The following is a 16,938-nucleotide window of genomic DNA, read 5'->3' as shown; positions in this document are numbered from 1 at the left end:
TAAATGCAGCCTTGTGAGCATTTAAGAGACTTCTTCAAAACATAAAAAAAAAAATGTTCCTGACCCCAAACTGTTGAATGCTAGTGTATATAGTGAATATTTGGAGATGAAAAGAGTACAAACTTTAACTGTTTTTATTAACTATATTCGCCTTTGCAAAAAACACACAAAAAAAGCTCAGAATTGTACATAACTTTTCGTGAATGGACAGTGGTTATCATGTTTGCGCATGATGAATATGTATCCAGCATATGTGGTCATTGAGATCACTGTGTGATCTGGAAACGCTCTATGGGATCAGTGAGTGGCCAAGTTGTGTCCACGACGTGTGTGTGCGTGTGTGTCTCGCAACAGGCTGTGAGAGTGTCACCGTCCCCTCAGTAATTCAGGCCTTCCAGCTGAGATCATCTCTAATAAACCATCTGCCACGTCATCCTGCTGCATTCCCACTACGCCATCACAATGCCTCAATACCTCAAAAAAGTCTCCTAAACGCAGGAAACTCGGCCATGCTAAAACACGTATCTCATTAGAGATTACATAAATGACAATATGATAAATATCAGAGCATAAAACTTGTGAAGGTGGATCAGCGTGACATCATATCCTGCTGATGATATTCGAGGTCATACGTAGGTTCAAAGCCACGTGACCACATTCCATGGCTCAAAACTTACAATTTATTAAATACACTAAAATTCTTCTAAACCTGAACCACTTCCTGTCACCTGATGTTAGCTGTAATAGCGGGTTCATGTGTAATTTTGATTATTAACATATTGTAAAGTGTTCTTCATTTATCTCCAAATGTATTATCTATTTCCGATGAACATCCCTTCCCCAGAAATGTAATTAAATTCATAATAGCTGCTGCATATTAAGAGCTTAACACTGTTAATCAAATCTGACAGAAGTTTAAGACTTGACACCAAAAAAAAACATAAAACTTTGATGTTCTGAAATTATTGCATTATTTTATTTTTGATGCCATACAGTTGAATGTGGAACAAATATGTTTTTTGGAACATTCAAAGCCTAGAAAACTTATAACACGTATGACTAATACTCTAATGCGTTGAGCTTAATTTTATGTATAGGGAAAAAAACAAACTCATGCCATCGGAGTTATGGAAATTATTGCGACAAACATCAGATATGCAATAATAAAACACAAGTGTAATTATGCTCAGTTGTTCTCTGCGAAGGTTTGCAATAGTTTTAGGCTATTAAACTTTAATGGATTCATTTGCATTTGTATCAACAGTGCGGCAAAAAAAAATAATTAAATATTTCACAAAGTTTCATTTGGCTTTTAAATGAATGTTGTGGTGTAACATAAAATTTTCCAGCTTAAATTAAACATAATAAGGGAACATATCAGGAGAGAAATCAATATAGCATTATATTTCACTTGTAAATCATGCCTGTATAGTTATCGTGCATGAAGCTCCAGCACACAGTTCTGGATTGTGACTGTCATACAGTATTTCCCACATAGAAGTGGGTTGCTTTTGTATACGTGATAGACGTCTCTGAACTGTTTCTAGTCCTTGCAGTGGTTTTGCTTCCACCTTTGGACAGGATTTAGACATATAAATTTCAAAGCAGCCAACGGAACAGTGGCGCACGTCTGAAAATCAACCATGCTGTGGCAGGACGTGTTTAATATATGCATCAGAATTGCAGAAAAAAATCCAGAAATTACAACAGCAGCTTTTCATAAACATAATAACTTCCGAAACCACATTTCACACCAATTTACCTTACATTTATTCCTTTATATGGTTTCAGGGCAAAGAATGAGTAGTTGCATGATGCAAAATAGAAACAACAAGAAATGAGAAAATTACAATTCACATCAGAGTCTGAGTATGTTAACATTTGCATTCATCTCCTGATGAAATAAACTGAGGGGATATTTCAAGTCAAGATTTTGCATATGGCAGTGTCCCAGCAACTTATGAAGGATAGATGCGGCTTATGAAGGGCTTACGAAGGATGCGATAAATAGTAATTGTCGTATTATTCAGTGTAGTTCTTATTTTCTTATATGGGTAAGAAATGTGTCTTGAAGTTCTCTGAGGCTAGATGTCAGACTTTTTAATTCATATTTCTCAGGGTAGCTTTATTTCTGAAATTCAATTTCCAGACAGGGGTGTTCCTTAGAGTCTTGACTAAAAAGTTATTGAACATTTTACCTATGAAAAAACACAACACACATTCAAGTTTGTAACACTATGGAGAACAGTGTGGGGTAAGTTGTCACAACAGAAGGTGCCATTTAGACAACCTTTTGTAGGTTTGTCAGTTAAAATGAAATAGAAAGCCAATTAAGAGAGAATGTAAAAAGCAATGTGTCACAATATGGTTTTGGTTAAAATCTACACTGTTTAAAATCTTGCAATCAGTACGTTTTTTTTGGGGGGGGGAAATTAATATTTTTATTGAGCAAAGATGTAATCAGTTGATCAAGAGTGACTGTAAAGACATTCCAATTCCTAATGTTAAATGATGTCATTTATAATGTTTCTTGAGCACCAAAATCAGAATATTAAAATGGTTTCTGAAGGATCATGTGATACTGAAGACTGGAGATTATAGGAGATTACATTTTAAAATTAAAACTAAATTAGAAAGCAGTTATTTTATTTCACAATATTAGTGTTTTTATTTGATCAAATAAATGCAGCAGTGGCAAGAACATAAGATTTCTTTCAAAAACATAAAAAAAAATCTTTTAAACTCTTATACTTTTAAATATAATATTGCAGTTTTAATAGTCCCTAATTTAAGAGGGGGTTGAATGAGGTGTTTGAAACCAATATACTGTACAATAACATTGCAAGAAAAAAGACTTTTACTAAGATCTGGCCCTTTCATGTGTGGCAACAAGCCCTGTACTCCTAATACCTGTTTCTATGTCACAATAATACAATGAAATCTCCTCTAAGCATGTTTCACCCAATTTAGCTGACATAACACGCGCTTAGCAGGTAATAATAGAGTCTGTGAAAACTGACATGTTTAATTTGAATAAAACCATCTTTTGCCTACTGTTAGACACAAGATCGCCTATATATCAGATACTCCATGCATTGCTGCTTATAAAGCCGTCATAATAAATGACACACCGTCAGCAGATTTCTGAAATTACAAGAGAAGACATTCATCAATCATGACACTCTGTTGTAAATTCTGTTGATTTCTCCTGTGTATTTCCTGCAGCGAAACAACAGGGCATATCGGGAAGGATCATTAAGTTGGGAAATATTAATTAGGCCGCCAAGAACAATCACCTCATGCTCGTTTTTTTGAGGAAAAAAGTGTGTCAATAAAATAAATCTTTCCCTTAGCTCTCCCTACTAAACCCGACTGTCTACCTGTCAACTTGCTCTGTGTTTATTTGTGTCTACAGGCACATCAACAGGATGGAGAGCGACGAGAGAGAGACGGATCGTCTTGTCCTCTTGAGCGTCTATCTCACAGGCGGCTCCCGCAGGACCCCACGTACTTATGGCCTCTTCACTGTCACTTAATTCATTACCGCAGAGGAAGGCAGACTGAGGGGACTCTATTAGACTAATTTAAGAGAAGAGGAAAGGTAGACGCTTTCCTAGTGGGTGAGCTGAATGAATCCCTTTCATTAGCACTGAGTGATGGCTCTTCACCGTCACGCCATGGATGACTGGCATGAGGGCGATGACAGAAACACAGTGGCGAATGAGCCATTTGTCCATAAAAAGTGTCACTTCAGACAGGGGTGAAGGGAAATACATATGAGCTGGTCACTTTAAGAATAGAGCTGCCCTGCTCACTCAGATACATGACAAACTGCCCTTTCAAAATGAAGTTAGCCTCCAACACTGCTCGCCCTGCGCCTTATATGAGTACCATAAAAAGATCCCAACGGAAATATGATATATAGGCCTAAGCAGAATAAAAAAAAAAATTGTGATCGAGGACGAGGGTAAATATCAAGTCTGATTAGATGTAACCTGAACACCAGGAGAGTGTGACACCTATTCCACTATACAGTGATCTTTTTTTGAGCTGCCATAAAAGTGCCACATACAATACATTATACTCCTTTAAAGGCATACAGTAGCTTTGTACATTAAAATCTGCTGCATTTATAATACACGCAAGAACCAATGACATCTATAATATGGCAACAACTTCTTCAGGTTACATTAATCAGAAATGCTGTTTGCACCACAACATAGACGAAGAAATTGTACACAAACATCTGTTACATCAACAGTGACTAAAAATGCGAGATCTAAAAACAGCCGTATAACTTTTAAAAATAGCACTATTTGGAAAATAGCACACTTTTTTAATATTTTTTTTTCTCTTTCACATGGTAAAATGGCAGCAAAATAATACTCAATGGACATATGTCTTCAACAATCTTTTAACATTCTGATATCGCCCTATTTCTGTGATTTTCTCAAGATGAGATATTGTAAAATAAGACAAACCAACGAAAAGCACAAAATACATTTCCAATATTTTCCAGCAACTGTTTTCCCTCCAAAATTATGTCACTTCCTGGATAATGATGTCATTAAGAATTGCATTTACAAAGATGAAAAACTTGGAGGGGAGGGGATTATTTTAAAACCAAAATTAATTAGCAGCTATATGAAATATATTTATTTAATTACACATTACAAAATCTGAATTAATGCTGCCTTCACGTACTATCAGAAATTTCGTACTTCCCACTTCTGAAGTCGTAATTACGAGCTTGTCGCGATAAAATTCTGATTTGAAAGGGCGTTCATGTGCAATTTTTTAACTAGGAAACTAGTATTTATGATAATTCCGAAAGCACGTAAACTTAAGCGAAAAGCTGTACTCGTGCGCCCTCTCGTGTTTCAGAATAAAAACGTGGACTTTAAACAGATTTTCTTTTCTTTTTTTTCTTCTCTTTTTTTTACAGTATGTGGTTTCAACGCATGCTGATGACGTAGTTCATATGCGCCGCTGTTTATGTGAGTTGAATCATTGGAACTCGTAATGTTGTGATACGATCTTTTTAGTGTATTATGGCTCGTTGAATGTGTACGTAAATTAAACTGATGGACATTATTTGAGCGACCATTCTGTATTCGAGTTTGAATCCGAGGTATGACGATAACAAAAAAATGCTAAACTGCTATATAGAATACTAAGTTATGTGCCTTAAAACACTTTATGTTACAGGCTGCTTATAATGAGGATAAATGAAGATACGTTGCTGGAGGGGGGAAAGGTTGTATTGGTACCTTACAATGCAGATCATGTTCCCAGGTATTTATAAGTGGATCCAGTATGTGATCTCGTGTCTGGTGGTTCATTTTCACCTAATCTTCCCCGTATTTTCAGGTATCATCAGTGGATGTGCTCTCCTGAACTGCAGAAGCTGACTGCATCAGAGCCTCTGACACTGGAGCAGGAGTATGACATGCAAAGAGACTGGAGAGAAGATGATGACAGTGAGCTTCCACCTTACACATGCACATTTTTCCTGTTAGTGTCCTGTTGACATTCAAGCAGATTGTCTGAATTACCCCTTATATGTTTCTATTTTCATTCAAATGCAATTTTTTTTTTCTCACAGAGTGCACCTTCATCATTTTGGATAAGCAGAAATGGGCAGATCCGAGTATACCGGAGCAAGAGTGCATGGTGGGAGATGTCAACATTTTCCTCACCGACCCCAGCGATCCTTCCCTGGCTGAACTGGAGATTATGATTGCAGGTTATAAAGGTTGCAGTGCTTTTAATACATTCAGATTGACTGTGATCTTTAAGTAACATTAAGTCATTTTTTAGTGCCCTGCTACAGAGGAAAGGGACTTGGGAAAGAAGTAACACGCATGATGATGTGCTATGGTAGGATAAAGCTGATACAAATCTATTATTATTATTATTAGTAGTAGTAACTGCTCTATATATGTAGTTTTTTGTGTTTTTTTGGTGATTTGCCTCAACAGGTATCCATAAACTTGGAATTCGAAAGTTTGAAGTCAAGATTGGTTTGGATAACAAAATAAGCATCGCCATGTTCAAGAAATTCCACTTCCGAGAGGTGAGAATGAATGGACTAATTTTTTGAAATTATGTGACACCTGAAGACTGGAGTACTGCTAAAAATTAAGCTTTGCCATCACAGGAATAAATTACATTTTGAATTATGTATTTGAAAAAAAAAAAATACATATATATATAGTTAATTTGAACTGTTTAGGATTTTTGTACCTTAACTAATTCTGTAATATTGCGTTTATTTTTTGTCTCTGCAGCTCTCCGTCAGTGAAGTCTTTCAGGAGGTCACTCTTGGGGTCACTGTGAACGAGGCTTTACAGAAGCATGTGTTTGGAAACATGGACTTCATGCTGCAGAGGGAGTATGGGAAGGCCCGGGACAGTAGACAGGCAACATTCACACCATTACCTCTGTGAATATACGACCTTGAAATAGAAATATGGTTAAAGATTTGTAGAAGGCTCTATGTAAAGAAAAAAGCCCCACGGTGCATCTCAATATGAAATATTAATCATTCATTGTGTCAGAGAAAGCCGAAGTACCTTTAGTAGGTGACATCTTTTAATGTTTATCGCATTCTTATACTGTATGTGTGGCAAAATATTTCTGAATTTTTTAAAATTCAGAATTAAACGTGATGACTCAAGTCAACACAACCAGACATTCAATACTGTATCATTGTAATTGTTATTATTGTATTGTGATTTTAACCTAAGGCATGGAAATCAAAAAAAGAATACTGTAAACTCAAATCTAAACCTTTTAATCAGCATATTATTTGCATACCGCATGTTGTTTTAAAAATAATTGATGTCTAAAAAAATGGATAAATTATATTTGTAATATTTTTGTTGCTTATAATATTATTGTAGGTCTTTGTGAGTATACAAGATACTTATGAAACAGTTTGTATCTTACGTCAGTTATTTGTGTAGTAGTCAATTTATGACATTTATCATCCCTGCAACAAAAGTAGTCTTGAAAACAAGTTTGTGGTCCATTAATGCATATAATAAATAATGATACTGGTTTTATGACCTCAGTGATATGTTTCTTTAAAAAGCTGATTCCAAAATGATTCTAATGTCCTGATAAAACACTTACCTAAATATAGAGAGCTGGGTTCGATTTTGCTTTTACAACCTGTGGCACAGGGACAGCAAACGTGTGAGCTAATCAAAATCGTTCAAATCTTTTATTATAAGATGTTGTGAAACAATATTACATAAGACTCCAAAGGTTGCACATATTATTATACATCAACTGTTTCTTGAAGTCATTAACTTAATTTTTCTTTGCTGTTTTGGCAGTTAAAGACATACAAGCAGGATTTCCATTCACAGACTGGTCCATAGTTATCACATGGATTATTACAGTTTTTAAAAAGATGCAGTAATGAAAAAAAAAAAAAAACCCAATTCCATAGGAATTTCTGCAGACAGGTCTGTGATTTGGTCCCATTGTGTTGCCTGAAAGGCTCAGATCCGCAGCAAGATGGATCATTATCAGAGACGGTCTTATGTTCTGAAATCAGACATCTTCTGAATGACCTGCTGCACGACCTCCAGACCCTGTGCCCACCTCACGGTCTCCTCAAAGTGAATGTTGAGTGGAACACAGAACGCCTCCTTCCTCAATTCAGTCAACTGACAAACGGCTAATACGCTTGATACTCCCACAATTAGCAGGAGGAGGAGTTTTATGAGCAGAGAGAAGAACAGGGAGCAGATGGAGCGCTTGGCTTTGGGCACAGACTCTGACGCTGTCTTTTTACCTGTAGTGAAGGTCGTGTAGAGCATACAATCAAAGCATCAAACAAACATATTAACATTACTGAACAAACACTAAACCGTTCAAATATTTGGGGTTAGTGTGATATTTTTTAAAGAAATTAGTATTATTGTTCAAAAGTGACAGTAAAGACATTTAGTCACAAAAAAATCTATTTAAAATCAAGATTTTAATGTTTGTATGTCAATGTGGCGTTTTTTAATATGCTTTAAGACAAACCATGTGCAAATTCATAAGTCAACACCATTTCTGAGTATTTTCTCATTAAAATTGCAGTGGAAAAAAAAAAAACAAGAGTTTGAAATCATATATTAATTACAGTTACGCGTCCAATGTAGTAGAGCGATGCATAAAACACACTACCACTCTGATAAATCGACGTATAGATGAGCCTGTATGAGTGAGTGGAGGCGGGGCTCATTTGCATATTCATGGCTCTGCATATACTAAATAAAGGTGTAGTTATATTGAAGTTATTTTAAGACATGAATATTATTTCTCACAGGATTTTTTTTTTTTTAAATATGTTGTTTTGGTGATCAAAGATTAGTTTTAAGGGATATAATTATTGACTGGCAGGGAGACTTTATAATAAATCCTGACAAATGTATCATGGTTTCCACAAAAACTGTTTTAAACATTAATAATAATAATAATTAGCAATGTTTCTTGAGCACCAAATCATCATACTAAAATTATTTCTGAAGGATCATGTGACACCGAAGACTGAAGTAATGATGCTGAAAATTCAGCTTTGTCATCACATGAATAAATTACATAATAATATTTCACAATATTACTTGTTTTACTGTATTTTTTAGCAGCCTTGGTGAGCTTAAGAGAATTGTTTCAAAAATCTTACTGACCCCAAACTTTGACCAGTAGATAAAAATGCTTTTAGATTAAAATGCTTCAGCATTTTATGAACACCAAGTAGTGAGTATATGGTGTAAAGTGATGGAGTCTCATGCCATGGAAGATAAATTGTACCTTGATTTTGAGCAGCTTTCTTTTTCTTCTCTTCCCTCTTCTTTTTCTGTTGTTCTTGTGCAGCAAGAGCAGCCATCTGAGCTTGATACTCCTTTCTCTTCCTCTCTTTCTCTTCTGCCTTTTTCTTTTTCTGTGCTTCTCTTTCCCTGGCCTCCTTTTCCCTCTGCTTAGCTTCTTTTTTCATTTCTTGTTCTGTAAGGAAATAAAACTAATTATAATCTTAATACATCATTTTCATCATTAATAAAAAAAAAAAAAATTACACAAATAAAATGTTTTAAAAACAAAGAACAGTTATTATGTAATATGTGGAATAAATATTTAGATAGATAGTAAATTATGTCTACGAAAGCCCTCGCACGAGAAGAAAAGAGGTCGCTACTTGCTGCTACTTTGATTAAAGATTATGAGAGCACATGAAATTTAAAAAAAAGATAAATAATTTATAATAAATGCTGTAATATTCCATAAAAAAAAAAAAGAACGGTCAATTTTGATTTCATGGTGACTTTAATGTTGTGCTCAAATTAGAATGCTCATAATATCATTTGTAGAGGGAAAATATTAAAACCGAGAAAGAAAATAGACTACAAAATACATTTAAGGCTGTAGATGAATTGGACTCCCTACCTCTCTCTTTTAACAATCGACGTTCTCGTTCCTTATCTGCTTCTTCCTGCAGTACCTTCATGTGCTGGAGAACCTGGACGTAGACAAAACCAAATCATTTGTGAATATAGAAGTAATGCGTAATAATTTGTGCATTTCTTCATTTGGAATTGTTGCAAAACTTTTGACTATGTAGTAAATAAGCTTGTTTTATACTGTAAAATACTGATCTCTAACATTTTTGCATCTGAGCACTTTACTCACCCTGGATGCACACTGTTTGCATTGCTTCTCATCCAAGCAATCGCCTGCAGCCTTGGCCAGTGTTGACTCCAATGGGTTATCCTTCAGATCCAGCCATTTCAGACTCTGCAACAGACAAATTCCCCTCCATTACCAAATGATACTGATAAGTACAGCATAAGACAGCAAATGGCCTGGTCTAATATTACAGAGGACGTTTGAGGCCATGACATTCCGAATGCACCTTGAGTTGCGAGAAGCCGACGGGAAGCTGTTTCAGTTTATTGTTGTATAAATCCAGGTTCTGGAGATTAATGAGCTGTCCGATTTCTTCTGGTAAGCAGACGAGCTGGTTTTTGCTCAGGTCAATTTTGATAAGGTGAGTCAAGCTACAGAATTCAGGCTGAACAACAAAAACAGCACAAATCATTTAAGACAGCACAACTTACAGAAAATAAATTAAGGTTATTATTATTTATTTACAGTTGTTACTTACAGTCAGGGTCGTTAGATTATTACAGGACAGATCCAAAAACGTTGCCTTGGGAAAGGCAGACTGCACAGAAAACAATTATTTTAGTTTTCAATGTTTTTCACACACTTTGCCCACGTACATGCTGAATTAATACAAGTAAGCTAAAGAGGAGGATTAAACCTTTCTAAAATAAATATAAAATAAAAATTCAAGGTACACATGACATTATTGGAAAGTTAAACTACTTACCAGCTCCTTGACTGGCACTTCTGTAAGGTTACTGAGACTCAAATCAAGCTCATTGCCATCAATTTTGTCTTTAATGTTTTCAACTTTGCCTTTAATCATGTTGATGTGCTGCTCCTCACTGGACAATGAATAAAAATAGAAGTATGATCAGCAATCAATGCCACTAACGCATTCACGTGGAAGCAAGTTTTGACAGCTAGATGGTAAGGGCAAAATAAGATAGTTTTCATTGTTAAAGTTGACGTAAAACAGCAGCTTTATGATGTTATGTCTATTTGTAATGAATGAAAGTTATTACCTTGTTACAGACGGAAAGAAACAGTCCAGACCGACTGCAGTGGTGTAGTTGAACGCAGTGAGTTCACAAATATTTCGCACTTGCAATGGGTGAAAATCCACGTCATTGCTCGCGAGTGCCAGGAGGCGCAGCTGAGTGACTGCGTGTCTCGTCTCTGGATGAGCGCCCGCTGTGAGCGCCACCTAGCGTCTGGAGGTCATTGCAACTCGCGCTTGTTTGTAGGCCACTAGGCCTGCGTGGATTTTTGGAGAACGGGGAAAGGGGCAACACTAGGCGGTCAAAACTTCGGAAAACAGGTAACGTTGTAATGTTTTTAAAATAAGTATATTATGCTCTCTCACTTATTTAATAAAAAAAAAAACAGTAAAATTAGTAATATTGTTAAATATAATTACAATTTAAAATAACTTTTTTTGCTGCTTAATATTTTTTGTGGAAACCGTGCTACGTATTTTATTTTATTGATAATTCTTTGATGAATTACAAGTTCAAAAGAACAGCATTTATTCGAGTAAAAATATTGTGTAACATAATAAATGCCTTCGTCTCTTTTGTTAAATTAAATGCATCCTTGCTAAATATAAAAGTTTTTACTTTTTTACTAATATTGTTTTACCCCAAACTTTGGAGTGGTTGTATTTGACATTTTTTCACAGAGATATTTAGCAGCACATCTGTTTTCAACATGATAATAAGAGTTGTTTCTTGAGCAGCAAATCAGCATATTAGAATGAAGACTGGAGTAATGATGCTGAAAATTCAGCTTTGCCATCACAGGAATAAATTAGTAGATTATTAAACAGAAAACAGTTTAGAATGTTCTCTTTCATATAAGAGACTTCTTTAGAAAACATTTAAAAAATCTTAATTATTCCAAACATTTGTACGTTAAATTGAACCAGCTTATTTGTAACTGGGAAATGTGCTATTTATGAGAGCTTATTATGAATATTAAACAGGACATGGTAGGATTGCTTGCAAAGCTTTCTTGAGCGACTTGCCACGTAATTAATGTTCATGAGCCAAGAAGGAATTGTTTACAAGTGGCTCAATCGACGTTTCGAATGTTCATTTATTTTTGTCTATTGCGTTGTTAAGCTCTGGAGAACTGTAAAGCTGTGTACATTTTTCTCATGTCAAATCAGAAAGAAAAAAGTCAATATCCAGAGGTCTTGGCATCAAGTGATATCATAATGAAACCACATCCCCTTTTCACATGAATCCTGTTTTCATTAATGCACTCCATTACAGACATTTACCATGTTAAACATAATTTTGGTTCCCTGTCAGAGAGAATGCCTTCATTTTGTGTCAGGTTTTGTCACAGTATTCTGGGGATCTCGTAAAGCATGCTTTATTTCACATAATAAACACAGTATAGTTTACAAAGCCAAGCATATTGCGAGGTACCGGGGACAAAAAGTACCGCAGGATCATTTGAAGTATAGGCTGCAGCTCTTTCTAGAATAACAGCATGCAGGAAGACAAAATGTATGTAATATTATATGCACTAATTTGAGCGTTCAGTTAGTGAGTCTGAAATTACTCAGCTTTCCACTCTCGAAATATGAAACCAAGAAAGAGAGAGATTGAGATGAGATAAACCGCAAAGAAAACCCTGTTAATGCATTTGACGATTCCTAACCAGTACTTCTGACCAGTTCGGGCTTTTAAAGTATGGGGAGGAAGACACTGTTTTATAGTCTGAAGCTCTTCCAGGATCATCTGCAATAAGTGCATGTCATTCATTTTTTCTTTGCTGTATATTTCCTTCAACATCAGAGTCTCTTGAGGAGCCTCCACCACAGAATAACAGATGTGATCACTGCTGTCTCGTTTGCATTTATCTGAAAGAAAAACACAGTCATATGAGTGTAAAGTCAGTTCAGTTTCCTTTTTGCTGTGAAAGATGTGCATACCTGTTTCACAGTTGAGATCTTCAGGTCTCTGAACCCACTTAGTGTCTTGTTCAGAGCTCATATTTATTAAGTATATCACCAAAATTGTCTCCAGAAGACTCAACAGCATGAAGGAAAAGATGACAATGACATACGTAGCTGCACGGAACAAAAGAGGGAGTTTATATGAAACTACAAAGACAATCTAAATGTACCTCTGATATATGAAAAGACTTCTCTGTTTTAAGGAACAGTGAACGTGAATTCCCTCACCAATCAGAGGACATCTGTGAGATTTGGATGGCAGGATGTCATTTAGGATGAGCAAAAGTACAGAGATCCCCAGTAGCACCGTCACTTTGAAGCACAGTTTCTCCCCTCTATCTGGTATGAAAAAAGAAGCTAGGTCCAAAATGAGGAAAAACAATATAGGTAGCTGGAAATTGATGAAATGCATCAGGGGCATCCTTCTGACTGAAATCTAAAGAGGAAGGAGACAATAGAGAGGTCAAACATCTCTGGAATTAAGGAAGAAATCTGCTAAACTGTCGAAATGAGTATTAGTACCGTGTACTTTATCCAGTCAAATGTTTGGCCCTCATAATTATCTTTTACTATTGAGACGGATATGTTCAAGAATTCCCATTCTCCTTCGGTTAATATGCTTTCCCGAGACACCTGTGTCGCTTTTGATGAATTGGAGGCAGGAAGCAGCTTTATTTCTTTATCTGTTTCACATAAAGGAAAGCAGCTTGGTGACAATGAATAGCTTACTTGTAGGGATTTTTTTTTTAAAAATTTTATGATGATGGAAAGCAACAACATTTTGATACAGTTAACATTCGTGATACATTATATGGCAAGCAAGTAAAGCTGCACAGTTAATCGTTAAAAGATCGCGATCTCGATTCAAACAACCACGCGATCTCATTCCTAAATGACAACGATTTGCCTGTGTCTATTAAACCTTTAACAAGTACGATCACAGTAAAAGTTTATAGTTCGGATATAAACACTGATGTCTACGACTGAATCGATTACATCGTTACTCCACCATGTGGCGATAAGTCATTCATTCAACAGATTCATTCAAAAACGCTGATTCATCCAGTAAGTGTTTATGAGTGAGTCATTGAATCATTCATTCAAACAGATTTTTAAGTAGTTAATTTAGATTAATTAAATATTTTAAATAGACTGCAGCAATTGACATTTTTCAGAACCTCTAGTAAATTACATGTCATTTTGTTTAGTTGTCGTGGGAGAACCGTGATCTCTTTTTGGAACAACACAACAACAACAAAATTGTGATTCTCGTTTTATCCAGAAGTGTGCAGCTCTGCAAGCAAGTAAACACAAGTTTGAATGCACTAAAAGTATGGAAGATTCATCAGCAAATGGCCTTTGATTAGTCAGAGCAATTACTTGAACAGTGAGCAATTGTGTGAACAATATAGGCTACATATTGGTACCAGAAGATTTTTAAATGTATCTGTATTGACCAATAGCCTACTGAATATATATTGGTCGATGTTGTATATTTATTTAATGGTGCATGCTTGCTTATTTCCCTTTTTTTTCTCCATTTAGGCTAGATTTAGAAGTTAAAAACACTTAGGCTATAGTTACAACCTGTTAAATGCAATCTTCAGCAAATCTCAAAGTGAATATCCATTTTTCATACTGTACTTTACAATGATGCCTAAATTAACTTGTAGCATTTAAAATGATTCATTTGAATTAATAAGTTGTTGTTGTTGTTTTTTAGACAAAATTATTTAGACTTTAATAATACTCAATTATCGATTATCTGCCAACATGAAAATGTATCATCTCACAGGCCAGATTTTGATATCATGCGTCCATATTTTGAATGAATATTTACTTTTTAAGTGTGCACTCACCTGAGTGATTAATTGAAGACACTGTTATGTGGCAGGTTTGAATATCAAAAGGAAATTTGTGCACATTCATTGTGCAGGTGCTGACAATTTTATGGTCATCCGCCATTGTCACATTTCCATCATGAGTAATAAACAAAAATGGGCTCAGTGGTCCATTTTCCTTCTCTACACTGAAACATTGCAGGTGAAATGAGTTTGTGTCAAAGCAAATCTACATACATCATAGGCTACATTTTAGATTTTCCATGCAACATATATGTACATAATTCCTCTCAATGTTATACGGTTAATAAACAGGGTACTTTTTTCAAAATCATCAATTAAGTATAATGTGTGTATTATATCAATTAAGAAAAAAAAAATATATAGATATATAATTTGTATACTCACGTCTCAAGAACATAGAGGTCTGGTTTCCAAAGCATCTCTTTTGGTAAAGTCACATTTTTAATGCCACAGAAATCCTTAGGATCCCAAGAGATTCGTTCGTTGTTCCAGCTCTAAGTGAGCAAGCAAGCATAAATAAATACATATCTAGAGCTAATGAATATCCTTTAAGCAGCTAAATGATTTTAACCAGTATTTATATTTCTTCTTTTTTCAATTATTAGATGATTTGCAGATTTCTGTTTAACACTTACCACAGACATCCATAAAAGAGGTACAAAGATTTGAGATTTTTCAATCTGCAAAAAATAAATGAAATAAAAAAATAATAAATAAAACTTAAAAACTTAAATCGTGGCAGTTTTACACAGAACACGTGTAGTCTGTTTGCAGTCATACCATAGAAAGGATGCCGTAGAGTAAAATATCAACGTACACTACGGTGGGGTGTGTCCAGTCCAGTGCAGGACGGCAAGTTGTGAATTTCTCATTGCCTCTGGTGAGATTTAAGTATTCCAGCACATCTTGCTTACTGCATACTTGTTTAAGGTACACTCCATCTGCAAACCAGTAAATATATTTTAGATGTAAATAACCAACGTAGATGCCCCATATACAATTTAGCCATTGCAAACAGGGTGCTTATATTTATAATAACTGACCATTTTCTGTGCACTAAATGGTGGAAGTGTTAGACATGAGAAATTAGATAAACGCCAGGCAGTCTACTTGAGGAATGACCACTCCCTGAGAGGACAACGGACCTTTCTAGAAATTAACATTTGAACTCTCTCTTGTGAAACTAGCACCTCTCACTTAAGCAATCCTAATCTACATTTCTTCCCCTCTTCCCTCATCCCTCCTCCTTCATGCTGAGATCACCAAAATTCACCCAAGAATCTATATGGTTTAATGTGAATAATTATCATACACATGTGTGGTATCATTTGAAATGTCTCAGTGCGACTGGTACAAAGGTCTCATTCCCAAAGAAGTAAAAGGTAATAAGGTAATAAGAGTTTAGAGATAACTGGCACACAAAGGAAGGTGGGTCTCTTGGTCTCCTACTTCCAAAAGGTGTCAACTCTGAATGTAAATTCCCATTGTTAGCAGATGTTTCCATGTGAAAGAAGTTTCTGACTATATAATGACATGCAACTAGAGGATCGGGCCGATTCTCTACCTCAGATCAGCCCATGATGTTGAAGGACCTCAAAGACTTAAGCATCATGTATTTCCTAATGTTGGCTTCGCATCTCTTCTCTTAGTTAAAAGGATTAGTCAAACATTCGCTCACATTTAATGATGCACAGATATCATTAAAACCTTTCATTTATGGAGTCAGATGAGATAACGAGAAAATACATATGAGAAAATGTGTTTAATTTAATCAGAAATACTTTGCCATGAGAAAAGACAATAACACGCAGAGACCTTCCCCGCTGACCGGATGCCTCCATTGGGCCGATTGGCTTACAGAAGTGGAAGCTTTACTCACCTATTAGAAAAAGTAGACAGGTAACACAGACAAGGAAAGAACTCATATCCAACTTTCAGTGAAGACCCCCTCAGCAGATGACTGGCAACTGGTCCCAGTCACACCCTGCATTTATATAAAAGTGCAAGATGAAAATGGATGGGATATTATACATCATAATGGAGAACACCATTCCCCTGAGCACCATAAAATGTTTTTATGGGCTAATGAAGGCAATTTTTCCTCACAAATGTGACATTAATTCTGCTGTTATTGGTTTATGTTGGTGGAGGCTATCTTTGATTGAATTTGTGCTGAGTGGATGATGGACATGCTAAGATCCTTCAGATGTGCTTTTATTTGACCATTTTGATCACAAAAAATAACAATAACTTGTTGAGTGCATTATTTCTTTATTGGGCAGTTTTGCAAATTATAGCACTGTATGTTAGATCCTATCTGTCTGAGCCATAGAGGTCTGAGCCAGTGTTATGGGGGTGGGCTCTGGTAGTGCGCATAACCGGAACATACCATTTTTCAAAATGGAGAGAGACATGAGTGCTATGATGTGTTAAATGTTTGAT

General features: G+C 35.7%; 3 protein-coding genes across 4 annotated transcripts; 1 reads left to right on the top strand and 2 right to left on the bottom strand.

Annotated features, from left to right (window-relative positions):
* The first annotated feature begins 4,941 nt into the window (after window positions 1-4,941).
* On the top strand, window positions 4,942-7,063 carry nat9 (N-acetyltransferase 9). Its single transcript, XM_084434214.1, has 7 exons — window positions 4,942-5,131; window positions 5,209-5,295; window positions 5,371-5,480; window positions 5,606-5,746; window positions 5,821-5,880; window positions 5,982-6,076; window positions 6,291-7,063. The coding sequence occupies exons 2-7, from the start codon at window positions 5,219-5,221 to the stop codon at window positions 6,447-6,449; spliced, it is 642 nt and encodes a 213-aa protein (XP_084290340.1). The 5' UTR covers window positions 4,942-5,131; window positions 5,209-5,218; the 3' UTR covers window positions 6,450-7,063.
* A 146-nt stretch (window positions 7,064-7,209) lies between these two features.
* On the bottom strand, window positions 7,210-10,838 carry lrrc59 (leucine rich repeat containing 59). Of its 2 annotated transcripts, none has more exons than XM_084434212.1 (8): window positions 10,689-10,838; window positions 10,391-10,508; window positions 10,163-10,222; window positions 9,911-10,069; window positions 9,688-9,792; window positions 9,445-9,517; window positions 8,815-9,006; window positions 7,210-7,807 (listed from the first exon to the last, which is right to left on the bottom strand). In XM_084434212.1, exons 2-8 carry the CDS (start codon window positions 10,487-10,489, stop codon window positions 7,551-7,553), a joined length of 945 nt encoding a protein of 314 aa, XP_084290338.1. In that variant the 5' UTR covers window positions 10,490-10,508; window positions 10,689-10,838; the 3' UTR covers window positions 7,210-7,550. The 2 variants fall into 2 exon arrangements, with proteins under 2 accessions (XP_084290338.1, XP_084290339.1); XM_084434213.1 differs by having other exon boundaries at window positions 10,391-10,586; window positions 10,689-10,807.
* On the bottom strand, window positions 10,791-16,490 carry LOC311306279 (5-hydroxytryptamine receptor 3A; the record flags this gene model as incomplete). Its single annotated transcript, XM_084434601.1, has 9 exons — window positions 16,376-16,490; window positions 15,277-15,437; window positions 14,881-14,990; window positions 14,491-14,660; window positions 13,154-13,314; window positions 12,860-13,067; window positions 12,608-12,745; window positions 12,340-12,535; window positions 10,791-10,920 (listed from the first exon to the last, which is right to left on the bottom strand). Exons 1-9 carry the CDS (start codon window positions 16,419-16,421, stop codon window positions 10,791-10,793), a joined length of 1,320 nt encoding a protein of 439 aa, XP_084290727.1. The 5' UTR covers window positions 16,422-16,490.
* Between the last annotated feature and the right edge of the window lie 448 nt (window positions 16,491-16,938).

This window comes from Rutilus rutilus, assembly GCF_951802725.1.
Source record: "Rutilus rutilus genome assembly, chromosome: 16".
Taxonomy (NCBI): Eukaryota; Metazoa; Chordata; class Actinopteri; order Cypriniformes; family Leuciscidae; genus Rutilus; species Rutilus rutilus.
The sequence above is the reverse complement of the archived record's forward strand: the minus strand, read 5'-3'. Positions and strand labels throughout refer to the sequence as shown.

Excerpts from the sequence above, each read along its gene's own strand:
- lrrc59 (XM_084434212.1), bottom strand. The coding sequence starts at position 10,489 with ATGATTAAAGGCAAAGTTGAAAACATTAAAGACAAAATTGATGGCAAT. Across the intron at positions 9,793-9,910 it reads TCGGCTTCTCGCAACTCAAG|AGTCTGAAATGGCTGGATCT; the intron begins GTGCATTCGGAA and ends TGTCTGTTGCAG. Across the intron at positions 7,808-8,814 it reads GAAAGCTGCTCAAAATCAAG|GTAAAAAGACAGCGTCAGAG; the intron begins GTACAATTTATC and ends CCTTCACTACAG.
- nat9 (XM_084434214.1), top strand. The coding sequence starts at position 5,219 with ATGAGGATAAATGAAGATACGTTGCTGGAGGGGGGAAAGGTTGTATTG. Across the intron at positions 5,881-5,981 it reads ACGCATGATGATGTGCTATG|GTATCCATAAACTTGGAATT; the intron begins GTAGGATAAAGC and ends TTGCCTCAACAG. Across the intron at positions 6,077-6,290 it reads AGAAATTCCACTTCCGAGAG|CTCTCCGTCAGTGAAGTCTT; the intron begins GTGAGAATGAAT and ends TTGTCTCTGCAG.